The sequence below is a fragment of the Odocoileus virginianus genome, chromosome 24 (genome assembly GCF_023699985.2).
Source record: "Odocoileus virginianus isolate 20LAN1187 ecotype Illinois chromosome 24, Ovbor_1.2, whole genome shotgun sequence".
Classification (NCBI taxonomy): Eukaryota; Metazoa; Chordata; class Mammalia; order Artiodactyla; family Cervidae; genus Odocoileus; species Odocoileus virginianus.
This window is the reverse complement of record NC_069697.1, coordinates 51,729,358-51,757,328: the sequence shown is the minus strand read 5'-3', so window position 1 is coordinate 51,757,328 and position 27,971 is coordinate 51,729,358. Positions and strand designations below refer to the sequence as shown.

The 27,971-nt window shown below is 43.7% G+C and overlaps 1 protein-coding gene across 4 annotated transcripts; it reads right to left on the bottom strand.

Annotated features, from left to right (window-relative positions):
• Nucleotides 1–244: 244 nt before the first annotated feature.
• On the bottom strand, nt 245–19,911 carry NEMP1 (nuclear envelope integral membrane protein 1). Of its 4 annotated transcripts, XR_002311004.2 has the most exons (10): nt 19,634–19,911; nt 12,031–12,155; nt 10,633–10,852; nt 9,241–9,313; nt 7,912–8,005; nt 7,317–7,431; nt 6,395–6,620; nt 5,423–5,596; nt 4,428–4,680; nt 245–2,364 (listed from the first exon to the last, which is right to left on the bottom strand). XR_002311004.2 is itself a non-coding variant. In XM_020878398.2 (9 exons), the coding sequence occupies exons 1-9, from the start codon at nt 19,758–19,760 to the stop codon at nt 4,494–4,496; spliced, it is 1,341 nt and encodes a 446-aa protein (XP_020734057.2). In that variant the 5' UTR covers nt 19,761–19,911; the 3' UTR covers nt 245–4,493. The 4 variants fall into 4 exon arrangements, 3 of the variants coding, with proteins under 3 accessions (XP_020734057.2, XP_020734058.2, XP_070310863.1); XM_020878398.2 differs by having other exon boundaries at nt 245–4,680; XM_020878399.2 differs by lacking the exon at nt 19,634–19,911 and adding an exon at nt 19,195–19,546 and having other exon boundaries at nt 245–4,680.
• Nucleotides 19,912–27,971: the final 8,060 nt, after the last annotated feature.

Below are 27,971 nucleotides of genomic sequence, written 5' to 3'. Positions count from 1 at the left end.
GCAAGATCTGCTGATAGTTCCCTGACGAGGGATCAAACCCAGGCCCCCTGTCCAGGGAGCATGGAGTCTCAGCCACTAGATCACTAGGAAACCCCAAGGGAAGAGGTGGTTTTAAAAAAAAAGAAAAGAAATAACATGCAAAACACCTGTCTAGAAAGATGAAACAGAAGAGCTAATTGCTGATTACCTGAAAACAAGAGCTCCTAGCAACAAAAGTACATGTTCGTTAAGAGAAACCACTACATAGTATATAAAACTTTATTAAAATTGGGATTACTTACAAACTTGTACAATAAAAATGAAAAAATATATAATAAGACATTGCTTATTTTTCTTACAGAAAAGAGTGAAAATGAGACCCATGGCAAAGAGTCATCCCTGATCATTTTGTTCCTTTCAAACATTCATTAACACTTATTTTAAATATAAATGACAAATCTTTTAAAATAACACTAAGGCATTACCCACAGGCTAAAACTTACCCAGGAACTGCCTATTTCACCATCAATCCTAGAAACATGATATACTGAGGCAACTGCAGGCTGTAACAGTTCTAATCCTCACGTTAAGAGCTACCTATTTTGTTAACAAGTTCAGAACATTGCCCATGTTGTAGAAAAAGGCAGAGAGAGTGATTTCACCATTTTCAAGTTACTGTCAAGAGTGTGAAGAGGATGGCAATGCACATGGGCACGGGGTGTGGGAGCCAAAAGCCCCAAATGTCCTTCCTTCCCTGCTAAAGCTGTGCATTGACACTGGTGTGAATTCCCTTTGTTTATTCCCAGCAGGCTTCTGGCTCCCATCATATAAGGCACCAAACTCCCTTTTCAAGTTAATAACTCTCTAGAATCTACCTCAACAGCAACTGAATCCATAAGCTAAGTTACCAAGAGACGCCACTGGGTCACCACAATTGCATAGGTTTCCCTAAAGAAATAATGATCAATTTCTGTTACATCAAAAGATAAACAAAAAGTTTTCGGTGCACTTGCCTTGTACAATGGCTATTTTATGTTTATTACTTTGTTTCAGTGCCTATGTAACATGAAGGAATAATAAATCTGTCAAACTGTCCTCTCCTTGGTTCAGATAAAATTCCTGGCATTTCAATATAGGTTATTATCTCATATGTCAGACCTGAGTCCAAAGGAATACTAGGACATTTAATTTCCTTTCCTCCTACTTCAACCTCCACTACTCAATTCAGAGAAAAGTTATGAGTACATAGCTAGGAACCATTTTTACAGAAGCATCCATCTGAGCCCATCTTTTTTTCTGGAACAACAAAAAGATTAAGGGCAATTGCATAATTCATTCCCAAGCCTTTTACGGAAATCAGGGCCTGGGGAACTATCTAGCCCATTTGGGTGCTTTCTCATCAACTGTCTATCACACATGCAAAGTGGGGCTTGGGTTGAAGGGAACACAAGTCCCTGAAGAAAAGGCTGGGCCCGAGAACGGAATGTATCAGCACAAAATGCAACACTGCTACTCAAAAGTCTATCATCAGCAACATTCTGCCACAGAATACACAAGTCATGACTTTAGGGGGAGAAATAAACTAGTTTTGGGGCATGAAGTGGCTGATAGGAATTTCTTACTTGAAGGTATCAAAAGTGCTGAATTTTCCTTATTTTCAGTCATTGGTTCCATTGGTCTCATGAAAGCAATCCGAGCGGGAAAGTGAAGGGAAAGTGTTTTAAGCCAGTTGACTTGTGCTCCCATTAACGGGAGGCATGCTCTATATAACTTGATCAGATCCATTAGAGGCCATAGATTTCTGATGCTGATGAGACCCTGACTCCGAGGGCCAATTTGCAGCTTGATATTTGTGGAGCAAGACGCTGACGTGGCGGCGGACGAGGGCTCCGATGTCCAGCTCACTGCAGTTACCCGTGCAGCCCTTCCTGACGAGGTCGGTCTGAGACACAAGACTATGCTGGAGCTGCAGGAGCGGCACCGCCAGAGAAAATTCCACGAGGGCCTCAGGCAGCGACTGAGCCAACAGACAAGCGGCCGAGCAGCTCTTGACGCTGGACGAGCCGGCAAGCCCCGGGCACGCGGAGGCTCCGAGGCGTCGGGGAAGAGCCGCGCGGAGGGCAGGGCAAGGACACACGGCGCGGCGGCCGCGGCCCCTCGCTGTCTGAGAGGCGCGCTCGTGACAACGCGACCTGCTGTCGTTGGCGCTGCCTACAGCGCGGCTCTCCAACTTCCAGACAGGGAGTAATAAACCGAGTTTGATTTCACTCACCCCGAATTCAAACACAGTGAGAAAGACTCGTCTTGAGATGGAAGTGGTATATCACAAGGAGTTTACTAAACAGAAAAGACGAGCATCTTTCTCTACTTCACAGCGCGTTCCCACTGAAATAAAGACAGGTGTCAGAAGTATCAGCCTAGAGGAAGTGACCGTATCCCTAAGTGGCCATGTGGGGAAGGAACCAAAGGCTCAAGGGAACCCTGAGACCACTTGTGCAGCCACATTATTTTTTCAAATCAGCTTATGCTTAAATATGCCAAGTTTCAATTTCTATAAATGAGGCAAAAAAAAAAAAGTATAACTCAGAAGCCTTGATAGTTTTCTGCAGAGGGATATAATGCTACCATGTACATAACTACAAAGGTAGAAAGGTTTCCTAATGTAAAACATTCCAACCCATGTCATCTGTCCAAATACTGTTTATCTTCCACTTGAGGCAGTTGTCACTTCAGGACAGTCTAAAGCTGTGGGAAACACTGGCAGAAAAAATCGACTGGCCACCTGGAGGGGAGTCCCACAGCCGACATTCTGGAAGCCAGTAACGGAGCCCAGAGCCTTTCCAAATTATCTGTTAAATGGGTGGCCTGAAGGAGTCATTCATTGCAGATTTTTAACAAAAATCATCTGCCTTCTTCACGACATGGTAAGTCAGTCAGTTAAAAGCTATGCTCCTGCCATCAGTGTCTATCTTCCTGGCTAAAGTAATTACAGCTTTTTCCATGGTGCAAGGGTGAAGATCACAAAGACAGAACCAAGTGAATGACAGAGACTTGGGAATTTGCTCCCTCATAAATAGCGTTGCTGGTTTATAAGGGTACTTTCCAATGGCAAAAGAATGTGAAACCAATGCCACTGTAATAAAAGGCAGCAGGAACCTCTGGTCAGAAATGGAATTGCAAGTAAGTACAAGAGGTTCATAGGAAAGCACATCTGACCCTGATGGCTGTGCAAGCACCCAGAGGCACAAGGATGGTCTGGAAGCCTGTCTCCTGGCAATGCAAACTGTGGCAGCCACATAGCTACAACATGTATGTCGCATCAAGAGCCTTCATAGGTAGTTTCAGGGCTCACAAATGAGCCAGGCTTCCCGCAGGGAGAGGGACAGGTGGAAGCAAAGACCATTAAGAATAGGTATTAATAGACAGGTAGACAACGAGAGGGGAAGGAAAAGGAGCTAATTTCATGACCCCACAACAATTCAAAGATGTGTGACCAGTGGACAGGAAAATAAGAGAACCTGTAAAAAGCATTTAAGTTCCCGAAATAAGATCACTTCTCCTAATTAGTGGGAATAATGCTATAAATCAAAGAGAGACTATAAGAAATAAAACAATCTGAAATGTACATACTCAGACGTGAGAGAATAGACCATTCTTGAAAGGGCAAAGGGAACAAAGAGGAACTGGAAGGGATGCCTGAAAGCCTATTTGGAATTGGAAGTTAAATACTGGGTTGGCCAAAAAATTTGTTTCCATAAGGAGCTTATGGAAAATCCCAAACTTGTTGGCCAATGCAATATAATAAAACCCCCAACAGAGCTCATCTACAGAAGCGCCTGCAGGCATGTTCCTAAAGTAAGCAGGACTTAGAATATCATAGGTGTGAGAATTAACTCAAAGTTCAGGACAAGAGTTACTGGGGCTTTAATGGACAACCCATATTAATAAATATGTGGGAGGCTGGTCACTCTGGAGCACCTGCTAGTGCTGGAACATAGTTTCACTTTTTAAAATGTATTAATTTAAAAAACAAGACAGGCAAATGATAATCCATTTTCCTCCTAGAACAGTTAAAACAGGATTATGCTAAAGTCACTGAAATGAAAGCAGAAGTAAGAGGCTCAGATTTGTGGATTTGTCTCTGAAGATGTGGCCACAGTCTGAAAGCATGAATTCACATGTAACAGGTATCACTTCCAAGTCTGAAGTGCCACACTGAGCCAACTTCAAAGAGGAACTGGACTGCCCTGGGCGAGCTGTGGCAATCCAGTTTCTCCGGAAACAAAAACGTGGGCTGAGAGCTGAGCCAACGGGAAGCACCGGGAAGCAGCCACTATGTTATCCGCTCTGCTTCCTCGGGAGCCCCCCGAGGCCCCACCGAGACCACTTCCAGAGGGAGGTCTACTCAGGCCTCTAGTTTCCGTGGAAGAATTCCTGCAGTCCCTCACCCGGCTTCAAAGACTTGAGAAGCAACTGTACACCAAACACAGGCCGCCTGGGCCGCCGAGCGGCGGTCAGTCCACCCGAGTCAGGGAGTTGTTCTGCTGCCCGGGGTACCGAGGATCGGAATCCTCCCCCTCGGAGGACGTTTCTTCAGAGAGCTCGTCCTGGGCAATAATGCTCCCTAGGCCATACTCCTGCTCGTGGACAGAAACCTCATTGGGTGTAAGGTGGAAAGAACCTTCCACGAAGTCAGCAAACCTGGAAAAGAGAAGATAATACTCATTTACTCATTAGAAGCTGCCTTCCACCCTGTTTTCTTTCTAAATAAGAAAAAATTTAAACCTTGATGTGCTCTCAGCTCAAATGATATTGAGCCTAGCTCCCAGCCTTCTCCTTACTCTGGCAGGTAAGTAGACTAAAGCAAGAAATAAGAAGAAAAGGAAAACTAGGATCGTAGGCTGACATTCCCCGCAACACCATCCCGCTTAACAAGCACTTTCAAGTTATGGAAGTTTGCTTACCCTTTTTAGTCATGGAAGTGCTAAAGTTCCTTCAGTTATCTGTAATCTTTGATAAGATTAAGGAGCATTACACATTTATTTGTGTTTATGGCCCTATAAACTTTATGCCATCAAGATTCCAAATTGAAGTTTCATATATTCACTGGTATGACTGCTTCCAAATGAAAAGATCCCTCCCCCCTCAAAAAATATATTAAACACTCAGAGAGCAACTCAAAACTGTAAGAGAGGAAACTTAATATCATACTAGTCTTCTCATTTCAATGCTACCATCAAAGTTAGAGTAAATAGCTCCTTGAGGAATCAGAAAATGGCTGCGGCTTAACATATGATATAAGCACTTTTCCCTTGACTACTCCTAGAACAAGAAAACAAAGCCACAAATACAAACTGATTATAGGAAAATAATCTCTGTTAAAACTCTAGGGTCATGATTACCCCGACAGATGCCTGGTACTTCGGGCCAAGAGTTTGTTTACCTCTTTGGAGACTGAATTCGAGAAACAGTCTTCCAAGCTGAGCAGTCTGGACTGTTGCAGTATTCTCTAAGCTGCTCTAAAGCCTTTCGGGTCTCCACCTCTCCTTGTAGCCGATATTCTTCTTCTGTCAGAAGACGAGGGGGAACAGTCTTTTCTGTTGCTTTACACATCTTTCTGTGCTCACCAAAATAACATCATGAATGATTAATCAGTAATCTGTGTCCATCATTATCTCTTAACTCCCTTCAGTGGGTCAAGCATATAGCAGAGAGCCTAAATCATTAAGAGTCATTGCTCCCACCTTTATTCCACAGACATCCCTAGTTATAATGGACCCTGACACATTAGCCTTATTGACAAGTCAGAGCAGTCAATACTATTCACTGACGCCAGAATAAATTCACTTAGAAGTGATAGACAAAGTATTTGTTTCCCAATAAATGGAAAACTACAAGAAAGTGATGGCATAAGATTGTGGTGCATTAACCTGGACCCCCCCATGAAGAGAAGGCATTACTTTGACTATCTGTACTAGAAAGAAAAACCATTGATAACCTCAGAACCTATGACCGTTCCATGGTCACCAGGTAAAAGTGACCACATGCTTGAATTACACCTTAAACTAAGACTAGGACTCCCAGAACAGTCTGAAAGGCAGTGTGACATAATCTGAAACCAGGAGACTGAGGCCTGTGGCATAAAAGTGATATACTTTGCACCACCTAGTGGTAACAGGAACACATGACACTTTACTAGATGTTTTTATTTTATATAAAATGATTAGAATTTATAAGTTCTTTAAAATGTCTACAGAGAATCTAAAAAGAAAGACTTGAAAGAAACACAAGTGAAACATAATACAATAAATGGACACTAACAAAGAGGCTCCCAGGTCCAAACCTCTGTTTCCTTTCGCTGCAACTGCAGCCCACACTGCATGCTTCAGACAAAGTCGCATTGCCTCCCAGTCACCTGTAGGTGATGTACAGCCAGTGAATAGGGTACTCCAGGTTCTTAGAACACAGTGCAGTGACGATAACGGCAAGGGCAACGTGTGGTATCTGGATGCCAGAATACATGAAACACAGGCCCAGCAGCTGCAAGGTCCAGGTCAGCAGGTTGATACTTCGTTCATTCTCCAAAGGCCCATACTTGTAACAGACTGCAAAACTCATGAACCCAACTGCGAGGACATAGCCTATGAGAAGAGTTATCAGAAGACATTCTTTTTTCATCTACAACTGGTAGAAATATCCTGTCTGGGGAACAGCAGTAAATTCACTATATAGCACCCACTGAACCAGGAAAATGGATAAGATCTTTACTCAATTATTCATACTTCCTTCATTATTCACATATATTAATCTCTTTTAAGTTTCTATCATTTCTGTTGTCTCAAACTTATTTAATTCTCAAATGGGGAATTAAAGCTACATGTTGAACAATTCTAAAATAGTCTGTTTCAAAAACCTAATATATGAAAATCCAAATTAATTCCTTCTCAAAGGATAGATTAAGAGTTACTATCTTTACAACCAAAGGATTCTTTTCTTGTTTTACAGATAGTGTTCACTGTAGAGTCCTTTACTTAAGGTCTTCAAGAGAATTTAAAATATGATTATATTCAAAAAGTCAATTTACAGCTTTTCAAAAAGATGCCTATGCATAAAGAGATGTACTTATAAACCCCAACAAAAGTCTTCTCCCTAGCAGCAGCATCTTCATTTAAGAAAAGGTGACAACTGTAGAGTTAGAAATAAAAACTATGACCCTTACGAGTTAATAAAATGCACAGACCATTAAACTCCATAAGCAGGCAACATCTTTTCATGATCAAATTAACTAAAACAGCCTATAAACATATAAAAAGGAAAGCAAAACCAATAACACTTACTTAAAAGATACTGCCAGTAACACCTCCAGATCTCTTGTAAATTTTTAAAAACTAGCTGAATGAGGTATAGAGAAAAGGACCAGCCTCCTACCAGGATGATGTAAATGGGACTTTTCTAAAACAGAGTAGAAGTGAAAGCAAAAAGTTACAACAGGTTTTCCCTACATACAAGAAGCAAAATGGAACCGCGATTTAAAAAAACAAATTCAACCTACTAAAAATGCACAAAACATCTCTCTTAAAAATATGTACTTTACACTTAAAATGATACAGTCTGCAAAGAACACTGGGGAAAAGATGCTAAATAACTTAAAAGTCTGGCTATATAACATATATAATTAATAAACAGGAAAAACATTTTAACCACCCCCTCCACACACACACTGTACACAGGATTTCAAATAAAAAGGGAGAGATTGTATGTCATCAGGCTCCAAGTTTCATCATGGAAAGTATCTTTCTGAAACGAGGAAAGAGTAGGATATTGACTTATCAGCCATCAATGCAAATTTTCAGTGCTGTAAGATTATCCAAGAAAACAGTCTTTCATCTATCCAAGCTCATTCTAACTGCATGTGAGGATTTTGCCACTTACCTTGGGCATAAACTTGGACACTATAAAAATGATGATTAGTAAAGAGGCCACAATTCCCACACTCATCCCAGTAGAATAGTAGAAGATTTGACTTCTGCAGAGAGAAAATTCATTTCATTGCTACGTTTGTATTCTTCACACATGGCACTGTTCAAACCAGACCACAATCCCAGCCAAAAGGTAGAAAAAAGGTACGAGCTGAGAACAGGTATTTGCTCAACGTTTGAGGGCAGAAAACTAAAGAGACCAGTACAGTGTAGTTGCTGCCAAATTATGAGGATCAGTACCAGTGACGGCCCCTCAAATACACCCCAACAACAAGCTCTGCTTAGTCTCCAGCTCCCATCCCCAGTACTGCTCCCCACCCAGCTTTTAATGAGACTCTTTCTTCTGAGAACTGCACAGCTTCTCTGGGGAGGAAAAAAGGGATAAGAGGACTGCCAAGTAGAAACTAATAACAAGAACTGAACTGCTTACCCCAAAGGGCATAGAACAGAGAGTCTAGGCTCTTTCTGCCAAATACCCCTCCTTCATTTTGAATTTCTCTCAGGATCCCCAAAATAAAGAACAACTTCCAACAACCTCACTCCAGTTGAACTTCAATTGGTTAAGCTTTCATTCACTACTTCACAAATATTCTCCTTGTATACGAAGTTCGTGTTGATTCTACCTCTGCTGAATGTTTGTTATCTGTGTGTGGGGGGGTTAGTCACTTAGTCCTATCTGACTCTTTGCAACCCCATGAACTGTAGCCCGCCAGGCTCCTCTGTCCAAGGAATTCTCCAGGTAAGAACACTGGAGTGAGTTGCCGTGCCCTCCATCGGGGGATCGTCCCGACCCAGGGACTGAACCCAGTCTCCTGCACTGCGGGCGGCCTCTCTACTATCTGAGCCACATACACGCTCCTTTGTGTTTGCACATGCCTGTCTCACCGACCTTAGCTAGCGGGTTTCTACAGGCAGGAAGTGAGTTAAGTGATTGATCCCTGCTTCTTTACTTCTGAACAGCACGAAACTCACCCTGTAAAATGTAAAACCCGGCCCTGTAAAAACGAGGGCTAAACATGGCTAATGGGAGAAGGGTGGTGATATACTGGCTAAATCCCATCACATGATGGGTGACCTAATGGGGGAATTTCATTATTGCCAATCTTATTAACACAAGAAAAAATAGAAATAATAACACACATGAAAGTATTTTTTAATGACTGAAGCAGGTAATGACTTAGCCCATCCATAAAGGGAATGGCAGCACTTTAAGACTTCATGATAGAAGTCAAGCGGGGTAGGTCTGAGCATCCTCATTCCGCCCTCTAGCCTTAGAACCTACCTGCTCAACAAGTCTCCACAAAAAAATAGTGTAAATCCAAGGAGGAAAATGAGGAAGAGTTTGGGGTCAAATCCTGAAATAAATAAAATATTTCTGCTTAACAAGGGAACCAAGCAATTTAAAGCATTACAGAATAAAAGGCAATGTTGGCATCACTGGTCAGCTAATAAATGCAAATAGCCCACCTAAACAGCATTTTAACAGCATTCCACACAAAGCTTGGGCACCCTTCCAAAGAGAAAGTATAATTAGGTCTCCGTCTAACCTATACTTCCCTGAAGAGTTTATTTTGTTTTGGCTACCTACGCTAAGGCTAAGAGAAGCGAAGTTCTGCATTGGTTGGAGCCATGACACCGTCAGCACTTCATGCAATTGCCCACAAGGGGTCTCCACCACCCTGGTTTTCAAGCCTTAAGTCTCACAGGCTCAGATTCAGCCGATTAGCCCAGAACTCTGGGCCAGGGCCCTCTGTTGTTCTCTAAGAGGCTGCTTTTCTTGACCAAGACCACCACCTACTTCTTTTGACAGTATCTGAGCACTGTGCTGCTAAAGCCTACACTCAATCCGATCGCCCAGGGCCGGGGGCCCAAGCACAGGTCCGGTACGGGGGCACCAGTCGCTCCCACGGCTTTCACATTCAAATTACGTCTAGGGGAGGCCCACAAACAGGAGCAAGAGGGATCATGAAATGCAAAAGGAGGCTGATCCTGCTCAACCAAAGAACTATGGAACTCTAGGACAGTTAGAAGCGCACAACAAATTTCGTAGCGAAACCCGGAAACATTTCTACTGCTCACATTACTCTCCTGGGAGAGTAGTTACCAAGAGACCAAAAGTCATAGAGAATTCAGCAGGATAATGATCTGCCTCTTCTGTGAAACTTTCTCAGATACATCCAGAGAAGGGAAAACTCCCAGTTATACTAAATAAGCCTGAAACTGCAATGATCTTCATATTTATGGTTCCACTTATATTCTTTTGCTTGTGAGGTATTCAGGTTTACTTTACTTTCAGTTTAACCATTCATGTTTTTAAATTCAGGCTGAAATACACAGGCCTACAGGTAAAGCGCCCAGAAGACTGTATCTATCTAACCCTGAAGAGCGCTGGGTGTTATCAGCTCAGAGCCACCGCCAAGTGCTCAGAGCGCAGACCTTCACCACCCACGTACGGGAGCGCGCAGGAGGAGGGACGCGCGGTGAAGTCTCGGACCTAGACCTGAAGGCTTTTATGAGGGGTGGAGTGTCTCTGCGGTGTTGGGAGCAGTGGTATATTCAGGTTATAATCAGAACCAAGACGGAGCTGTCTTGGGCTGGCTTCTCTCACTAATTATACCCTCCAAAGCTCGTCTCTTCTCACACAGAGTCCACCAGAAGAAGAGAGGTGACTTACTCCGAGTCACAACGACACTGTATTTGGTGTCTTCCTCTAAAATCTCAACTTTGAGGCAGGTTTTTCTGCTGTACAGACCCACATTAACATAGGTGTCATTCAATTTCTCTTTTAAAAAGGAGGAAAAAAAGTTCCAGATACTAAACTGCTCTAGCTCCTTCAGTTTCTCTTCATTCTCCACCTGGGTGACTCGGACCAGTTTGGAACTATTTACCCGGATCTGTAACACAAGCAAAATCAGGATGAGAAAGAAGGAAGTAGGAATTTAAACTTTTCCCAAATACAATTTGTTAAAAAAAAACAACCTTCAGCATAAATAGCTGAATCATTCATGGCACTGGCTCTTCACAGGCTTAAGAGAAATATGGAGAGAAAAGATAAAAGCAGCTAAAAGATAATGGGGCAATAGCACTGCACATGGCTGAGAGGAAGCTGTGAGAACATCTTATTGTTAATATGGGCTCAATCTACTGTTAGGCTAGAACATAGGGGTTAAAAAAAAAAGACTTCCAAGCTGAAAGAGTTACCAATACAGGTATTTATGAGAGATTATACAAAGCAAGGGTCCAGAATATAAAGAAAACTGCCAGGTATAAACAGCACCAAAAATGTTTCCCATAATGACAGGCTGATAAGTTCAACCCTTTGTCACAAATTACTGATTATGGGTAAATGTTGGTTATAATGTGCCCCAGATGGAATATGATCTTTATATCAAACAATGAAAAAAAGAATTTTTTGAAAAAGCCCACCCTTGTGTTTTCAGATGTGAACAAATGCCCTGATCAGTGACTATGCTTATAGCAGCAGAAACATTTCCAAAGGACTCACTTTGTTTAATCAGTATAGCCAGACACGCTTGCTTGCCAGGTGGCTCAACAGTGTTATGAAATAAGAGACCAAAGTCATTCTATCAAGGGGAAACCAGTTCAGGGCATTTATGCAACATCTTGTGCAGAATCAAAACAGAATAGCAGTAGCAAGGCAGAGTGTACATCCTGACAAGCATGCAACAGTTTCCAGCCCAAGAAGGCACACGGCCTAAAAGGGGTGTGTGTGTGTGTGTGTGTGTGTGTGTGTGTGTGTGTGTGTGGGTAAAAAGAGCTGGGGAAGAGAAGAAAATAGTCTCTTGGAGAAAAGGAGGAAGGAAGTTTACCTCAGGGTCAAGTATTGTAGGCCACTTAAAGGAACAGAGAGAGGAACACAAAGCAGGGATAAAGGCTTTACTGATGAAAACACTGATGAGATTAAGAATAACTGCAATCTTATCAAGGTTGTTAATTTTATATATTTATTTATATATTCTTTTTTTAATTGTGAAAAGGGAAGAAAATGTCAAGACCTCACTAATCAGATATTCACAAAATCTGCCACTCCCCAAAGCCTCCAAATCATTACCTGTATCCGTGTCCATACATCATGCCACTTTGGGATAAGCACATTTTCATAACAGGATTGTTGACTGGCATTCATATGAACAACTCTGGATTCCTTAAGCATGACCACATTTAAATCAATTTCGGCTTTATGCAAAGAAAGAAAATAACAATTAAATATAATAACAAAACAAACTAATAACCACAACTCATTTCATAAAAAGAATTAAACTGACTACTTTCTAAAAGTTGGGGTTAAAATATCAGGGACTGACACAAAGAAGAAAACTAACATGGGAGAAGGAGTAAGGCGGCGTCTGGCTTCTGTCAAATGTAATTTTTAGAAATATTATAAATAGTCACTGATCCAGGATGAGTAATAATAAAATCCACTATTATGTGTGTATTAAGACAGACAATATGTGTCTCATTTAACCCTCCTAACAATGCTATCAGGTAGGCCCTCTCATAATATTCACTTTTATAAATGAGGAAACTGATATTTAGGAACAATTACATACTTTGTCCAAAGCCACAGAGCTAATAAATAGCTTAACTGAGATTCACACCAGGTCCTGTTTTTCTTACAAAGGCATAGCTAAAACAAACCATCCAGTGATTTCCTCTATTCCTTTCTGGAGTAGGAAGAACAAAATTAGCAACATCTTTTGTATTTAAAGTCCTTTAAACAGATATTAAAAGACTGCAAAGTTTCTTTTTCCTAGCTGTTTTTGTTTCAAGTTTTAAAAGCGGCTAATTAACATATGCAGTCCCTCAGTTCAATTCAGTCACTCAGTCATGTCCTACTCTTTGCGACCCCATGAATCGCAGCACGCCAGGCCTCCCTGTCCATCACCAACTCCCGGAGTTTACTCAAACTCATGTCCATCGAGTCGGTGATGCCATCCAGCCATCTCATCCTCTGTCATCCCCTTCTCTTCCTGCCCTCAATCCCTCCCAGCATCAGGGTCTTTTCCAATGAGTCAACTCTTCGTATGAGGTGGCCAGATTACTGGAGTTTCAGCTTCAGCATCAGTCCTTCCAATGAACACCTAGGACTGATCTCCTTTAGGATGGACTGGTTGGATCTCCTTGCAGTCCAAGGGACTCTCAAGAGTCTTCTCCAACACCCCCTCAGATTTCACCAAAACAGAAGAGGCGCCCTCAGGAGCTTATACTCAAACTCCGCCAAGTGAAGGTCAGCAGGTGGCCGCTCTCATCATCTCCCACCTCTTCTGCACAAGCCGCCTTCTTTGCCACAGAACATTTCAGGATCTTCCTTGTTCCACGTTGTATATAACAGCCATTAAATGCTACTCTAAGTGGAAATGTAGTTACCACTTTGGTTCTCAGTGTAAAGGGGGAAAGATTTAAATAAACTAACAAAACACCCCAAAACAAAAACCTCCACCAAAACTTCCAAAGCCAGTTACACACGCACAAAGGCAATGACATGATTTTAGAGCGAGACTAAGACTAATTTTGAAGTTAAATTCAGTTCTAAACCTAAACATTAAGAGCAAAAACTACAAAACACTTAGAAGAAGAAAAAAAGTGTGTAAATCTTTGTGACCTTGGATTAGACAATGGCTTCAAAAAATTTAAAAATTCTATGTTTCAAAGGCCACTATCAAGAAAATGAAAAGACAACCCACAAAGTGGGAGAAAATATTTGCAAGTCAAGTATCTGATAAGGGTCTAGTACCCAGAATATATAAAGAACTACTACAACTCAACAACAAAAAGAGGAAAAAAAACAATTTTTAGAATGCATAAAGGATTTGAATAGACATTTCTTGAAAGAAAATATACAAATGGCCAATAAGCACAATGAAAAAAGGCTCAACATCATTAATCACTATGGAAATGCAAGTCAAAAACCACAATAAAATGCCACTTCACACTCAGTAGGATGGCTATAACCAAAGAAAAAAGAGGGCAATAACCACAGTTGGCAAGGATGTAGAGAAACTGGAACCCTCACACATTGCTGGTGGGGATGAAAAATGGAACTTTCTGGAAAACAGCTCGGCAGTTCCTCAAAGACAAAAACAATCAGACACAGCAATTCCACTCCTCTGTATACACCCGAGAACTGAAAACATGTTCACACAAAAACCTGTACATAAAACTTCATTGCAGCAATATCCATAACCGAAATGTGGAAACACCCTAAATCTCATCAGCTGATCAATGGATAAGCAAAAAGTGGTATTATCAATACGATGGAATATTATCCAGCCACAAAAAGAAAATACTGATACATACTACATGAACCTTTAAAACATTATGCTGAATGAAAGCCAGTCAACCAAAAGTCCACATATTAAATGATTCCATTTATGTAAACATCCACGAAAGCAAAGCAGATTAGTAGTTGTCAGGGGCTGGGAGGAGAAAGAATGGGGAATGACTGCTCAGGGGTACCGGGTCTCATTTTGGAATAATGAAGATATTCTGGAATTAGTGGTGATGGCTGCACATTACAAGCACAGCTGACCCTTGACTGACAGATGGGTAGGGATGCCGCCTCTCTGCTCCTTCAAAAACCAGCCCTCTGGACCCACAGTTCCGCATCTGTGGATTCAACCAACCAAAGACCAGGAAGTACTGTAATATGTATCTACTGAAACTAAAAATCCACGTGTAAGTGCACACATGGAATTCAAATCTGAGTTGTGCAAGAGTCAACTGCATACCAAAAACCAATGAAAGGGTGGATTTTATGGTATGTTAATTATATCTCAATATTTTAAAATTCAGTTGATTTTGTTGGGGGGGAAGGAAAAGTTTTCCTTCACTCTCTTAAGAGTGTCCAGCTAGGCCTGAAAATTAAACTGACAAAGACATATTAACATGGGAAAAGCATACATATTTGTTTTATGCTCCTTCCCTTGTGGCTTAGCTGGTAAAGAATCCGCCTGCAATGCGGGAGACCTGGGTTCAAATCCCTGGGTTGGGAAGATCCCCTGGAGAAGGGAAAGGCTACTCACCCCAGTATTCTGGCCTGGAGAATTCCATGGACCATATAGTCCATGGGGTCGCAGAGTCGGACTCGACTGAGCGCCGTTCACGTCACATGTGACATGAAAGCCTCTAAGGAAGTAAAGACCGGAAGCAGCAGACCCATGTACTTTATGCTAGGTTTGATGAGAGCGGATCACCACCGAGAAGACGGGCTGAGCATGAGCAAACTGCAGCAAAGCGGGGGGAGCTCGGCAAGGCCTGCTCACTGGGGCTCTTCTCTGTATCCCCTGTCTTCAAAGCTAAGGGTGCTCCTTCCCTTCTGGTATGGGGAGGGCACCTCTCACGGGAGGATTTAGGGCCTGTTTCAAGGAAAAAGGGCAAAGTGGGGAAGGTCAGAGGGACTTTTCAGCTTCTGTTGTTTTCTCAGACTCCTTCAGCTTCAAATATTCAGTGTGCCAAGGTGCCATATTTTGGGGTAGAATGTCCTGAACCCCATCTATCAACTTCTCACTGGAGTTCAATAGTAGTTTGGATTTCCTCCAAGCCTATTTTTCACAAAGTGAAACCTTTCCAAAATTCTGCTGACATTTGTTTCACTAGCAAATCCACAAATATACTGAAAGTTCACCCACTCACAAATTTGGATCAAGAGTTTATTTTCTTCTGGAGATTGTAAGAAAGTAAAATTCTGTGAAACTTAAAACTAGTGTGTTTACAAATAAATTTTTAAAAACCCAAGGGCCACACTTTATTAACTCCTCTCCTACAGCAAGTAATGTAACACAACATATCTTTAAACCCATTTTCAAGAAAGTGTGTTAGTCGGTCAGTCGTGTCAGACTCTTTGAGACTCCATGGACTGTAGCCCACCAGGCTCCTCTGTCCGTGGAATTCTCCAGGTAAGAATACCGGTTGCCATTCCCTTCTCCATGGGATCTTCCCAACCCAGGGATCGAACCTGAGCCTTCTGCACTGCAGGTAAACTCTTTACCATCTGAGCCACCAGGGAAACAGTAAGATACAAATAACATGTCAATAGCATAGGCCATCTGAAGAACTTAATGCCAGGAAAAGGCATTCGTATTTTTAAGACAATTTGAAAATTCTTCAGGGGCTTCCCTGGTGGCTCACTGGTAAAGAACCCACCTGCCAATGCAGGAGACACGGGTTCAATCCCTGATCCCAGAAGACCCCACGTGGCCAGAAGCAACTGAGCCCATGGGACACAGCCACCGGGCCCAGCGCCCGAGCCCACGCTCCGCAGCAGAGCGGCCGCCGCGGGGAGAGGCCCGCACGCGCCGGAACCAGCAAAGACGCCCTCACGGCAACAAAGACCCAGCGCAGCCAAAAATAAATCCATAAAACGACAAAACGAGGTAAACAAGTTCTTCAGTGTCACTTTCCTAAGGAAGTAAAATACTTAGGAGAGACAGCACTGTGGGAGGAATCCCCTGGCCGTCCAGTGGTTAGGGCTCCAAGCTTCCACCGCAGAGACGGGTTCATCTCTGGTCAGGGAGCTGAGACCGCCCATGACACCAGGTAGTCAAAAGTAAATTTAAAATTGCCTTTTAAGCCCAAGGTCGAATTCTTCTTGCAGTTTAGTGGATCACAACTTGCTTGCATGTATTTACCCATGAACTAGCTACTCAAAAGTTAGCTAGTTCAATATATTCTATATATATATATATATATAACATATTCAAAAGCTAGTAAATATATTCAAAAATATATTTACTTATATTCATCAACTTTTCAATCAACAACACTGATCATTTAACATCTACTGGTAGAAGGTAATGAAAATGATTCATAGTATGTGAGGACCAGAAAAGACCTAAAAAAGTCATGAAAAACCACCTCCTCTAATTCTTAAATAGCCTCTAATCATTTCTGTCAAGAGGTAATCCAGTTCATACTTAAAAGCATTTTAAAATTCTCCTTAAAAACTAGCAACTTTAAGGTAGTGGGCTTAGCAAAGGATTAGTCAATGGGATGCTGGGACAACTGACAGTTATCTGGAAAACAAAATTCATCTAGATACTCACCTCACACCAAATGCTAACAATAATCATTGGTTAAAAAGTAAAATGAATGTTAAGAAAAAAGTAAAATGAAAAATAATTAAATTGTACTACAAAATATACACATATAAAAACTCAATTCTGGAAGGCTCTTTTAGTGTAAAATCAATGGAAATAAATCTAAAGGATAAAATCAAGAAACTTCCCTGGTGGTCCAGTGCTTAGACTCCATGCTTCCAATAGAAGAGGGTGTGGGTCTGCTCCCCAGTCGGGGAACTAGAATGTCTACGACTCCCTGGCTGTCCAGTGGTTAGGACTCCACATTTCACTGCCAGGGCCTGGGTTCAATCCCTGGTTAGGAAACTAAGATCACGCATGGTTCTCGGTTTCACCAAATAAAAATTTAAAAAAGAGTAACATCAAGCAACCACATAAAAATATAAATCTTCTATTTTAAAAGATATAAAGAAAAAAGATAAAAAGGGACAAACATCAAAGGTTTGTAATAATAATTATAAAATATACATCCTTAATATGTTAAAAAGGTTCAATTGATTTTAAAAGTACACAAAAACCCCAATAGTAATCACAATAAACAGACAAAGAGCAAAGGACACACACACTCTAAAAAATGTAAGTCTAAACAGATAATTAGATAACTAATGAGCATTTGAAAGATGCTACTTCACAAATAATTCATGAAATTCAAAATAATTAAGATACCACTTTCAATCTATCAAATTAGCAAAGATGTTTCAGTCTGGAATATCCAGTGCTGGCAAGGATACAGGTCACAGAAAAGTAAGAGCTGACAGTGGTATAAACTGGCACATATTTTCAGAAAAATATTTTAGCAAGATGTTTCAAGGGTCTTAAATTTATTTTAGCCATTTCTAAGAATCTACTCTTTAAAAAAAATTATCCATAGCATAAAAATAGAATAACATTAATGAAGACTTTTAAATGACAAAGGAAAATGTTATGCTACAAAACCAAATGAGAAACAACCTCTGGTAACAACAGGTGGTCTTCAAGTAAGAGAACTGGACTGCTGACAAGTTCATGAATGTATTATAAACTCAAACAAAATTTTTTAAATTAAAAACACATGGAAACAGACCAGAAGAAAGAGTGCTTTAACGGACTGACTCTGACAAAATAAAGTGAATTCTTTTTTTACTTCTTTATGCCTAATTGTTCTTGTCAAATAGTCTAAAATAAATTCCAATGATTTTTATAATCGAATTCTTCAACAACCTTCAGTGAGAAAGAACTCTTGCCTTTTCAAGTACTGCATTCTCTTTCGGTACCTCTCACTTTAGAAAGTTCTCTATTACATGACTATCTTTTGTAGCTACCACCTACATCATCCACTAGGCCACGAAGAACAAGTATTCCCTGAGTTTACCCTTCTCCAAGCCAAAAAGTCCCCATTCATCTCCTTATTAAATAAACCTTGAGACTACTGACTGAGCACTAAGGAGGAGCATTTTGGAATAAACACTTTCATCTCCACAGTACACAACCTCCACGGTTAAACATCTGGTCAAAGGTCATTCAGATCATATGCAGTCCATCAAATGATACTCTGGGCCCTGACTCTGGAAAAAGTGTCTTCTTGGATACCTACACTCCTCCCCTTTAAAAAAAGTTTCAGACGGTCGCAGCGCTTTGAAACTAGTTCTGTAGATCCTTAAGGTTGTGAGATAACCTTAAAGCTAGCTCAGGATAATCATCAAGTGACAAGAAGAAAGAGACAGCAAACGATGGGAGAGGAGAGAAAGGATATGTGTTCACAAGATATGGTTATCCTTAACCCCAAGAGTCTCAACTTCCTCCATGGAAGCTTCCAAACTTATCTTTCCGTAGTGCAATTAACAAGGTTGGAAGGAGGGTTTGTTGTTGTTGTTGTTCTTTTTAACAAACACACCCTAGGTTTTCTGAATTAGAGCGGAAGAGGAAAATAATTTCATCCCAGTCCAAAGCCAACTAAGCAGCAACCGGCATCCAGAAAGTTTGCCTGAGGAATGAATAAATTTCCAAAAGAAAATTACTAGACGTTAACTAACGTTTCTGCCTCTTTTCGGAAACTGGAATTTAACTGCTCCAGATCGGTTCTATGGAACCTGGCCGGTAGGGGCCAGGATCTTAAGTGCGCAAGGTATCGATGAGAGATCATTCCAGTGAACTACAATCACCTGCTCAGCCACCGCGCCCAGAGTCCTGACTGCATATGCTCAGGTGTTGCTAATTTCCTGAATGAACAGGTTGCTCCCTTTCCAGTGGCAGTTCTGTCTGTCCGTTTGGTCCTAGGGTCACCTTCCTTTTAACCAATGAAATCGAGGAAGCCAGTGAAGCAAGGCGGAGCCCCCAGGACCGCTTTTCACCCAGTGCAGGCCTCCCGGTCTCCGCCAAAACGGCTCTAGGCTCCCCCCCATTCTGGATAGCTCCCGCAAGCCGCCCCCCGGGCCCTTGGCCCCTCAAGGCGGGCGCCCATTCGCCCAGGATGTAGCTCCTTTCTCCGCACCACGCCCGCGCCCCTCAGCAGAATAACGGCCCACGCCCTGGGGACACTCCCCACCTTTCTAAACATAAAGCCTCGGCACCCGCCCCCTTGGCAGCTGCTGCCCGCGGTACCTGAGCCGCAGACAAAGCAGCCGGAGAGGACCAGAAGCAGCCGCACTGCCCCGCCACCCCCGGCCCCCCAACTCCAGGGCCCGGCACCAACTGCCGGCAAGACCGCCACTTTCATTCCTCCCGCCATGGTCGCCTCACGCCGCCTCCTCCTCACGTGCCTCCCCCCGGCAACTAAGCCGGAACAGGCAGGACCAGCAGCCTATTCGCTACAAGGCCCGCCCCCTATCAACCAATCGGATGGGCGGTGCTTCGAGCCCTCGGTCCTTTTTGGCACCCTATATTCCCGCCTCTTAGCAACTGATGAGGAGCAATGGCGACAGGAAGATCCCGCCCCTTAACAACATGCTTCCGTCTCCACTTTATTTACAACTGGACCGATTGATGGTAAGCTTAACCAATAGAAAATCAGAACGGGCGAGGCGTTCTTGACCAAACTTGTTATTTCCATCGAAACTATCTCAGATTTCTTCTGTTTTCTTTCTTTGCTGTTCACCGTGATCTTTCCGTTGTGGGAAACTTAAGTCGTCTTAAATGATTTCAAACGGAAGCTATACAAAAAATTCTGTTGACAGTTTTATAGGGAATAAACATTAACGTATAAAAATGTAGTCATAGGGTAGGATTATTTTGGGAGCGGAGGGAGCTAAATGCCTGCGAAGATTAAGAGAAGCTTTTTTATTCCTCACAACATCCTGGGAAATAAATAGCTTCATTTATAAAGAAGCCAGAACTAAGACCGAAAAAGGAACCTGCCCAAGATTGCAGTTTCTTGGGCTGGGCTGTGGTTCCAACCTAGGTCTTACCCCAAAGCATGAGTTCTTTCTATGCATCAGGTGCTTCCAATTAAATGGCTCACACGGTGAAAGCCTAGCAGAGAGCCTAGCACATAATAAGTGTTCAATAAATGTTAGTCGAAACTGAAGCATCTAATTTTTTAGAGGATCTGGTAGTTCAGTTCAGCTGCTCAATCGTATCCGACTCTTTGTGACCCCATGGACTGCAACACCCCAGGCTTCCCATCACCAACTCCTGGAGCTGGCTCAAACTCATGTCCATTGAATCGATCATGCTGTCCAACCACCTCCTTTTGCGTTCAATCTTTCCCAGCATCAGTGTCTTTTCTAATGAGTCAGTTCTTCAAATCACGTGGCCAAAATGTTGGAACTTCAGCTTCAGCATCAGTCCTTCCAGTGAATATGCAGGACTGATTTCTTTTAGGACTGACTGGTTTGATCTCCTTGCAGTCCAAGGTATTCTCAGTAGTCTTTTCCAACACCACAGTTCAAAAACATCAGTTCTTCAACGCTCAGCTTTTTTTATGGCCCAACTCTCACGTCCATATATGACTATTGGAAAAACCATAGCTTTGATCTGATAGTGGTGGGTAGGAATACTAGAGATGATGGAGTCCAGTGAGTTAATCAAAAATTCAGAGAAGGAAGTAACTGCTGCGGAAGGTTCAAGCTTTCAAAACACGGATTTTTTAAAAGTGAAAACGAAGCCGAGCAACAGGCAAGAGAAGAAATTTCATCCTCAGAAAGAAAAGTCGGGCCACCTCTGGTGCGGCAGTCGTCCTGTCTCTCACACACTCCACCACACACTCCCCTGGCCGACCTAAAGAGGTCCGTATCCGCAGTAATACACCTTGTTGCTACTGTGCACCCTTGATAGTGTGTGGAGAAAATGGTATTTCTGTGGTTTTCCTCCTCAAAACTCATAAAACTGAGATAAATTTATTATTAGGTCTCTCAGTTGGGTCCGACTCTTTGCAATGCCATGGACTGTAGCCTGCCAGGCTCCTCTGTCCATGGAATTCTCCAGGCAAGAATACTGGAGTGGGTTGCCATTTCCTTCTCCAGGGGATCTTCCAGATCCAGAGATGGAACCTGGGTCTCCTGCATTGCAGCCAGATTCTTTACATTCTGAGCCACCAGGGAAGCCACTTAAAAAATTCAGATAAAGAGGTAAACTAGGGACTTCTCTCGTGGTCCAGTGGTTATGACTCTGCACTTCTCCTGCCGAAGGCGCAGGTTCAGTCCCTGTTTGGGGAACCCATAAGATCCCACAAGCCATGTGTGGTACAGCGAAACAAAGAGGCAATCTACAAAATACCTGATCAACACTCCTCATAGTCATCACAAACAGGGCAACTCTGAGAAACTAACAGCCAAGAGGAGCCTAATAAAATATGGAAACCAAATGTAATATGGTATCATGGATGGGATCGTGAAATAGAGAAAAATTAGATAAAAACTAAGGAAATCTGAGTAAACGACAGGCCGTAGTTAGTAATAGTGTATCAATGCTGGTTCATTAATGGTAGTAAACACACAGTACTAATGTAAGATAGTTACAGTGGGAACTGGATGGTGAGTACAGGAACAACTCTCTGTACTATCTTCTCAATTTTTCTGTAAGTCTAAAACTTGAAAAAAATAATTTATACACCCACACCCCTCAACACACACACACACTTCATTTTCTGCTGCTGCTGCGTCGCTTCAGTCGTGTCCGACTCTGTGCGACCCCATAGACGGCAGCCCACCAGGCTCCGCCGTCGCTGGGATTCTCCAGGCAAGAACACTGGAGTGGGTTGCCGTTTCCTTCTCCAGTGCATGAAGTGAAAAGTGAAAGTGAAGTCGCTCAGTCGTGTCCGACTCTTCAGGACCCCATGGACTACAGCCCACCAGGCTCCTCTACCCATGGGATTTTCCAGGCAAGAGTACTGGAGTGGGTTGCCATTGCCTTCTCTGCTTCATTTTCTACCAGGTCCCAAATTCTCAGCATTCAGAGCTTTCTCTTCGGTTTTGAACAAGGCCAGAGAACAGGGGAACGAATTCCAGAGAATCATTTACTTTCTTTTTTCAATCCCCCACCAGGGATTGAACCCAGATCTGGCAGTGAAAGCAGTGAGTGCTAACCACTGGACCTCCAGAGAATTCCCACCACTGACTGTTAAAATGTGTAAATGCAGTGTACAGTAATAAGACTGGTTGTCCATTAACACATCACACCTTATCATCCAAATGAGTTCCGTCCCTTCCAGGTACTCAGTTCAAGAAGATTTTAGCCTTGTTTTAATAATATGAACACTGCTCAAAACACTTTGAGAATCATCTTCAGAGTCTATAACACACACTTCAATGAATATTCATAATCTGCAGGTGGATCTGATTTATGCAAATAACCAAAAAAACTCAGGCCAACGCTGATGAGTAAATGGGGCAGGAAATCTGGACCGTAAATGTGTTTCAGAATTTTTTTGGATTTTAGAAATGTAATATGGTGCATATGTAATAAGTAAGACAGCAATCTCAGTGGGGTCTGGGACAGTACCTCATAAACAAATTAATGTTTCTGCAATGAGAGATGAATATTCACATCGATATAAATGAAAGTGGCATAAATGAAACTATAAATAACCTTATGTATTAATAAACTATTTCACTCTCCTCTTTCACTTTCATTAAGAGGCTCTTTAGTTCCTCTTTGATTTCTGCCATAAGGGTGGTGTCATCTGCTTATTTGAGGTTATTGATATTTCTCCCTGTAATCTTGACTCCAGTTTGTGCTTCATTCAGTCCGGCATTTCACATGATGTACTCCGCATGTAAATTAAATAAGCAAGATGACAGTATACAGCCTTGATAAGCTAGGAGGTCTGCCACAAAGTAAGTTCAAGTCAGATTAGGTTTTGTAGTCAAAAGAGATAGGAAAATTTTTGGCTTTCATAACTTTCTTAATTTAGGAAAAAGACTGAAGATGGTGACTATCTGATGACGATGCTCCATTCTATCCACTCAGTCACCCAAGCTAGAAGCCTGAGAGTTACTCTAAACTCCTCTCTTCCCCCAGCCCTTTAGCCAGTCATATTCGTATTACCCGATGGTCGTTTAAGGGTTTTTTGAAAATGTTTATTTTTGCCTTTTCACTGTGCTGGGTCTTCACTGCAGTGTGGACTTCTCTCTGGTTGCAGCGAGCAGGGGATACGCTCCAGTTGCTGCGGGCTTCTTGCAGCGGCTTCTCTTGTAGAGCGTGGGCTCCAGGGCACTGGGCTTCAGTCGTTGTGGCTCCTGGGCTCTTCAACACAGGCTCAATGGTCGCAGCGCAAGGTCAGTTGCCCTGCAGCACGTGGGTCAGTGTCAGAACCCATGGCTCCTGCATCGGCAGGTGGATTCTTTACCTCTGAGCCCCCAGGGAAGCCCTGATGACTATCTTTTTAATCTGTCCTTTCCTCTCCATCTCCAGTGGTTTAGTCTAGCACCTTGCCATCTCTCTCGGCGCACTTTTGTTTCCTTCAAGTTGGCCTCTCTGCAGTTTTTACATCCGTAAAACCTTTTCTCCACACCACTCCTAAATACAGATATGACCATGTCACTCCCATGTTAAGGCTTTATGGCTCCATGCCATCTCCTGTGATACTTTATGGCCCATGGTGCTAATAGCACCTAAATACAGATGTAGAGAAACAAATTTGGGCACTCCCCTGGTGGTCTAGTGGTTAAGAATCCACCTTGCAATACAGGGCACGCAGGTTTGATGCCTGGTTGAGGAACTAAGATCCTACATGCTACAGAGCAGCTGAGCCCGTAAGCCACAACTAGAGAGTCCGTGCCCCAGAATGAAAGATCCCCCACGATGCAATGAAGATTCCCAGTGCCGCAACCAAGACCCAACACAGCCAATAGATAAAAACAAACAAGGCCATCCTCTGTGCTCACAGAGCGCCTCATATGCTTGTCACTTAAATAAAAGAGATGACTTTTAGCTACGGCAGTGCCACTCAAACTTTGCTGTCGTCTTTGCTGTTCAGTTGCTCAGTTGTATCCGACTCTTTGTGACCCCCATGGACTGCAGCACACCAGGCTGCCCTGTCCTTCACCACGTCCCGGAGCTCGCTCAAATTCATGTCCATTGAGTCGGTGATGCCATCCAACCATCTCGTCCAAAGTTTGTTACCAATCTGCAGTGAAACAATCTCAGAAATTAAGTGCAGGCATTTAGAAACTTCTATAGCAATTTGACAGCAAAGTCTTATATTTATTGAATCTAATGAAATGGGGATTTTTAAAAATAATTCATTGTTAGTGTTTTTTAGAGAGCAGTGCACTCTACAGTGATTGTAAATTGCTTTAAAAGTTGGTCCCGGGCTCACCTGGTGGCTTAGTAGTCCTGAATCCTGCCAGTGCAGGAGCCGGGTTTGACGCCTGGTCTGGGAAGATCCCACACGCCATGGAGCAGCAAGCTGGTGCACCACAACTATTGAGCCTGCGCTCCGAAACAAGAGGGGCCACTGCAGGGAGAAGCCCGGGCACCGCACCTGGAGAGCAGTCTCCGGCCTTCACAACTGGAGAAAGGCGAGTGCGGCAATGAAGGCCCAGCACAAAGTATACAGATGAATAGATAAATGATTTTTTAAAAAACTTGTCCTTTACTATAGGTTGACAAGCACTGGTCTAGAATATCCTAAATGAAATGGCCTTGTACACCTCCCAGGGCTCCTTTTTAATCACCAGCAACCCCCATCCAGCAATAATGAACAATTTCTAATTTCTCTGATGTATCATTCTGTTTCGTACTTCCATGTAAATTTAAACTCTGTTTTCTGTGACTTGATTCTCCCTTCTTCCTGGAAATCTATTTATACTTCAAAATTCTAGGCTGCATCATCACCTCCTTTGGATGCCTGTCTCAACCAGCCCCCCACAACCCCAAGCAGAAGATATCACTTGCCGCCATGCCTCTATCATTGTTTGTAGCCCTATTATTGCACTTTATTGTAATTATGTGTCTACCTCCCTTACTACTTATGCGGCTCCATAAACACAGAAATGAGGTTTGTCTTTGAGGGTGAAGCATGTCTGGTGAGATGGCTAAACTGAAGGACAATACTGCAACTACAATTCTAACATGTTAATGAAAGAGCTTAAAAAGAAAAAAGAAGCTCATTACTTTATATTCATATTTTTCTGTTACCAGCAAGGATCTCAGACTTTTACCTTTGGCACCTGGGTATGAATTAATTTACCAAGATAGCAAACATTAGAAGGCCAAGAAGCCAGACTTGCGAGACTCACTGGCAACTTTAAAAAGGAAGGAGACATGGAAAACAGTTGTCACCACTTGAACAGTTCTGCCCAGTTTCAGCCCCCTCTGTGTCAATTGCCCTTTTCAAAGCTGCTCAGGCCTGGAAATAGCATCATCAAGTCACTCATTTCAGAGGACCCACCAGATACTAGATGAGAAGTCCTAAGCTAGAGGTGGAAACAGTCAATTATAACTGAAACAGGCACGAAGAGCCTTGGGGGGGGGGGGGTGTCACTGAGGGATGGGAGGAATTAATTCTGCCTAGCGGAGTTGCAAGAAGGACAGGGACCAGGACGGTGATATTTGCGCTGCATTTGCCCTGGTGAAAACTTGGGGGAGGGTCGTTGGTGAGCAGGGCAATCTTCGGGATGCAAATCTACTCGGGCCTAGTAATGACAATCTTTCTGGTTAGCAATTTCCTCACCCCTCTTCCACCCACTTCTTTCACAATCTTTTTCTCTGTTCTTGGAAAATTGCGACTGAGGATAGTTTCCCTTCCTGGAAGAGATCGGTGTAGCATTAAACTAATCCTTGATTAAATGGGACCCGCTGCTCAGCTCTGCGTCCCTCTGAGAACACCGCCCTGGAAGGAGGAGGGAAGCAGGTGAGCCCGGTAGAGAAGCGGGCTTGAGCCACCCTGGGGAAAACGGGGCTCAAGGAGAAAAAGAGGAGAAATTAATTTATTTTAAATCTGATGCATCTCTTTGTCAAACCGCCCCCCCCCACCACCACCTGTATCTTGTCTTTATTGTTGTTCCCTAGTTTCTCTTAATCTCGGTCTCTTTGTTTCTGTCTCTCTCCATTTGCTAAGGGCTGGAAATTCCTTGTTCTCAACGGAAGGGAGGAGGAGGGGAGCTGGAGGTGGTTGGTGTGGGAGGGAAGCGAAGAACAGACATCTCAGCAGCTCTTGCTGCGGGGGAGTCTGGGCCTCTGGCGGGGCTTGACAAGTCAATGGTTTTTAAAATGTACATATTTTTAAATCTACGAAGAGGGGCTCACAAACCTAGAGACAAGGACACACAAGTAGATGTAAAGAAACGTATAGATACACAACCTCGAGGTACAGAAGTACAAACTGGGAATAACGTCTTAAATTTGCTTCTGAGCATTTCACAATTTACAGTTTTCAGATACACTCTCACTTGAACCTCACGACAACCCCGAGAAACAAAGATGCAAACACTCGGGAGTTTCACTCTCAAACACACGTTTGCACCCAAAGAGATTTCTTCTGACCCCGCGGGGCGTAGGCTAGCCCAATGAGCGGGGTTTTTCTCCCCTCTTCCCTTTCTGGCCCAGTACCGGCCCCAGGACCAGGTCCCTTCCTCGTTCTCTTTCCTGGGCCGGGACCCAAGGCCAAGTGCCCAGTCGGTTACCGCCCCCTTGCTTCACGCCCTATTCCGCCCTCTTCCGCGGCGGGCCGGCTACTCCCCACAGATCCCCGGGCTCGGCCCCGCCCCAAGGGGGGCGCCTAGAGCAGAGGCTGCGTGGGCGGAGGATGTGCGTCACGGGGCGCGTGGGCAGAGGGAGGGAGGAGGCACGTGGAAACCCGGGGCCAGCCGCTGGCAACCCAGGCTCTAAAATAACCGGAGAGGGGGTGGGGGAGGGGCGCCCACACACCTAAGGGGGGTCGGGGATGACCCCGGAGGGACCCCGTATCGCCGCGCCCTCCAGTTGCGGGACAGAGGACTCAGTCCGTTCCTATCACTCCCCACCCCCATGTTTGTGGCTTCATGGAATGGAGAAGAGAATCTTGGCTACCGAAATTCCCCCCGGTGATGCGATGCATGCCCCCCCCCTCCTCTCCGGCCCTCCACTAAAGGCCCAAAAGGTCCCCTCGCCAGGCCGGAATGTAGAACCAACCCTGGCCCACGCAACCCACTCCAGGCCGCCCCGGGCCACTCCGAAGTGGAGAAGGGTGGGCGGGGCGGAGGTTTTGGACCAGGGGGAACCTTGCTTTTGGCCTGCCGGCTCGCTTCCCGCCGCCTCCCCCCACCCTCCTTCATTTCCTCGGGGCCTAGAGCCGCAGGGCCGGGCGCTCAGAGCTCCCGCCTGTCCGCCCTCCCAGCCGTGGGCGGGAGTGTAATGGGAACCAGATGGAGCTGGGAGAAACAAAGGGGGTAGGGAGTGGGTTTCGGAGAGGGGCAGGCTCCTCGAAGGAGCTCCTCCCTCCTACTCCTCGGTAGGGAGCCACGCTGGACAAACTCGGCCTGCTGCCCATCTCACTCTGGACTCTTGCGGGCCAAGTGCC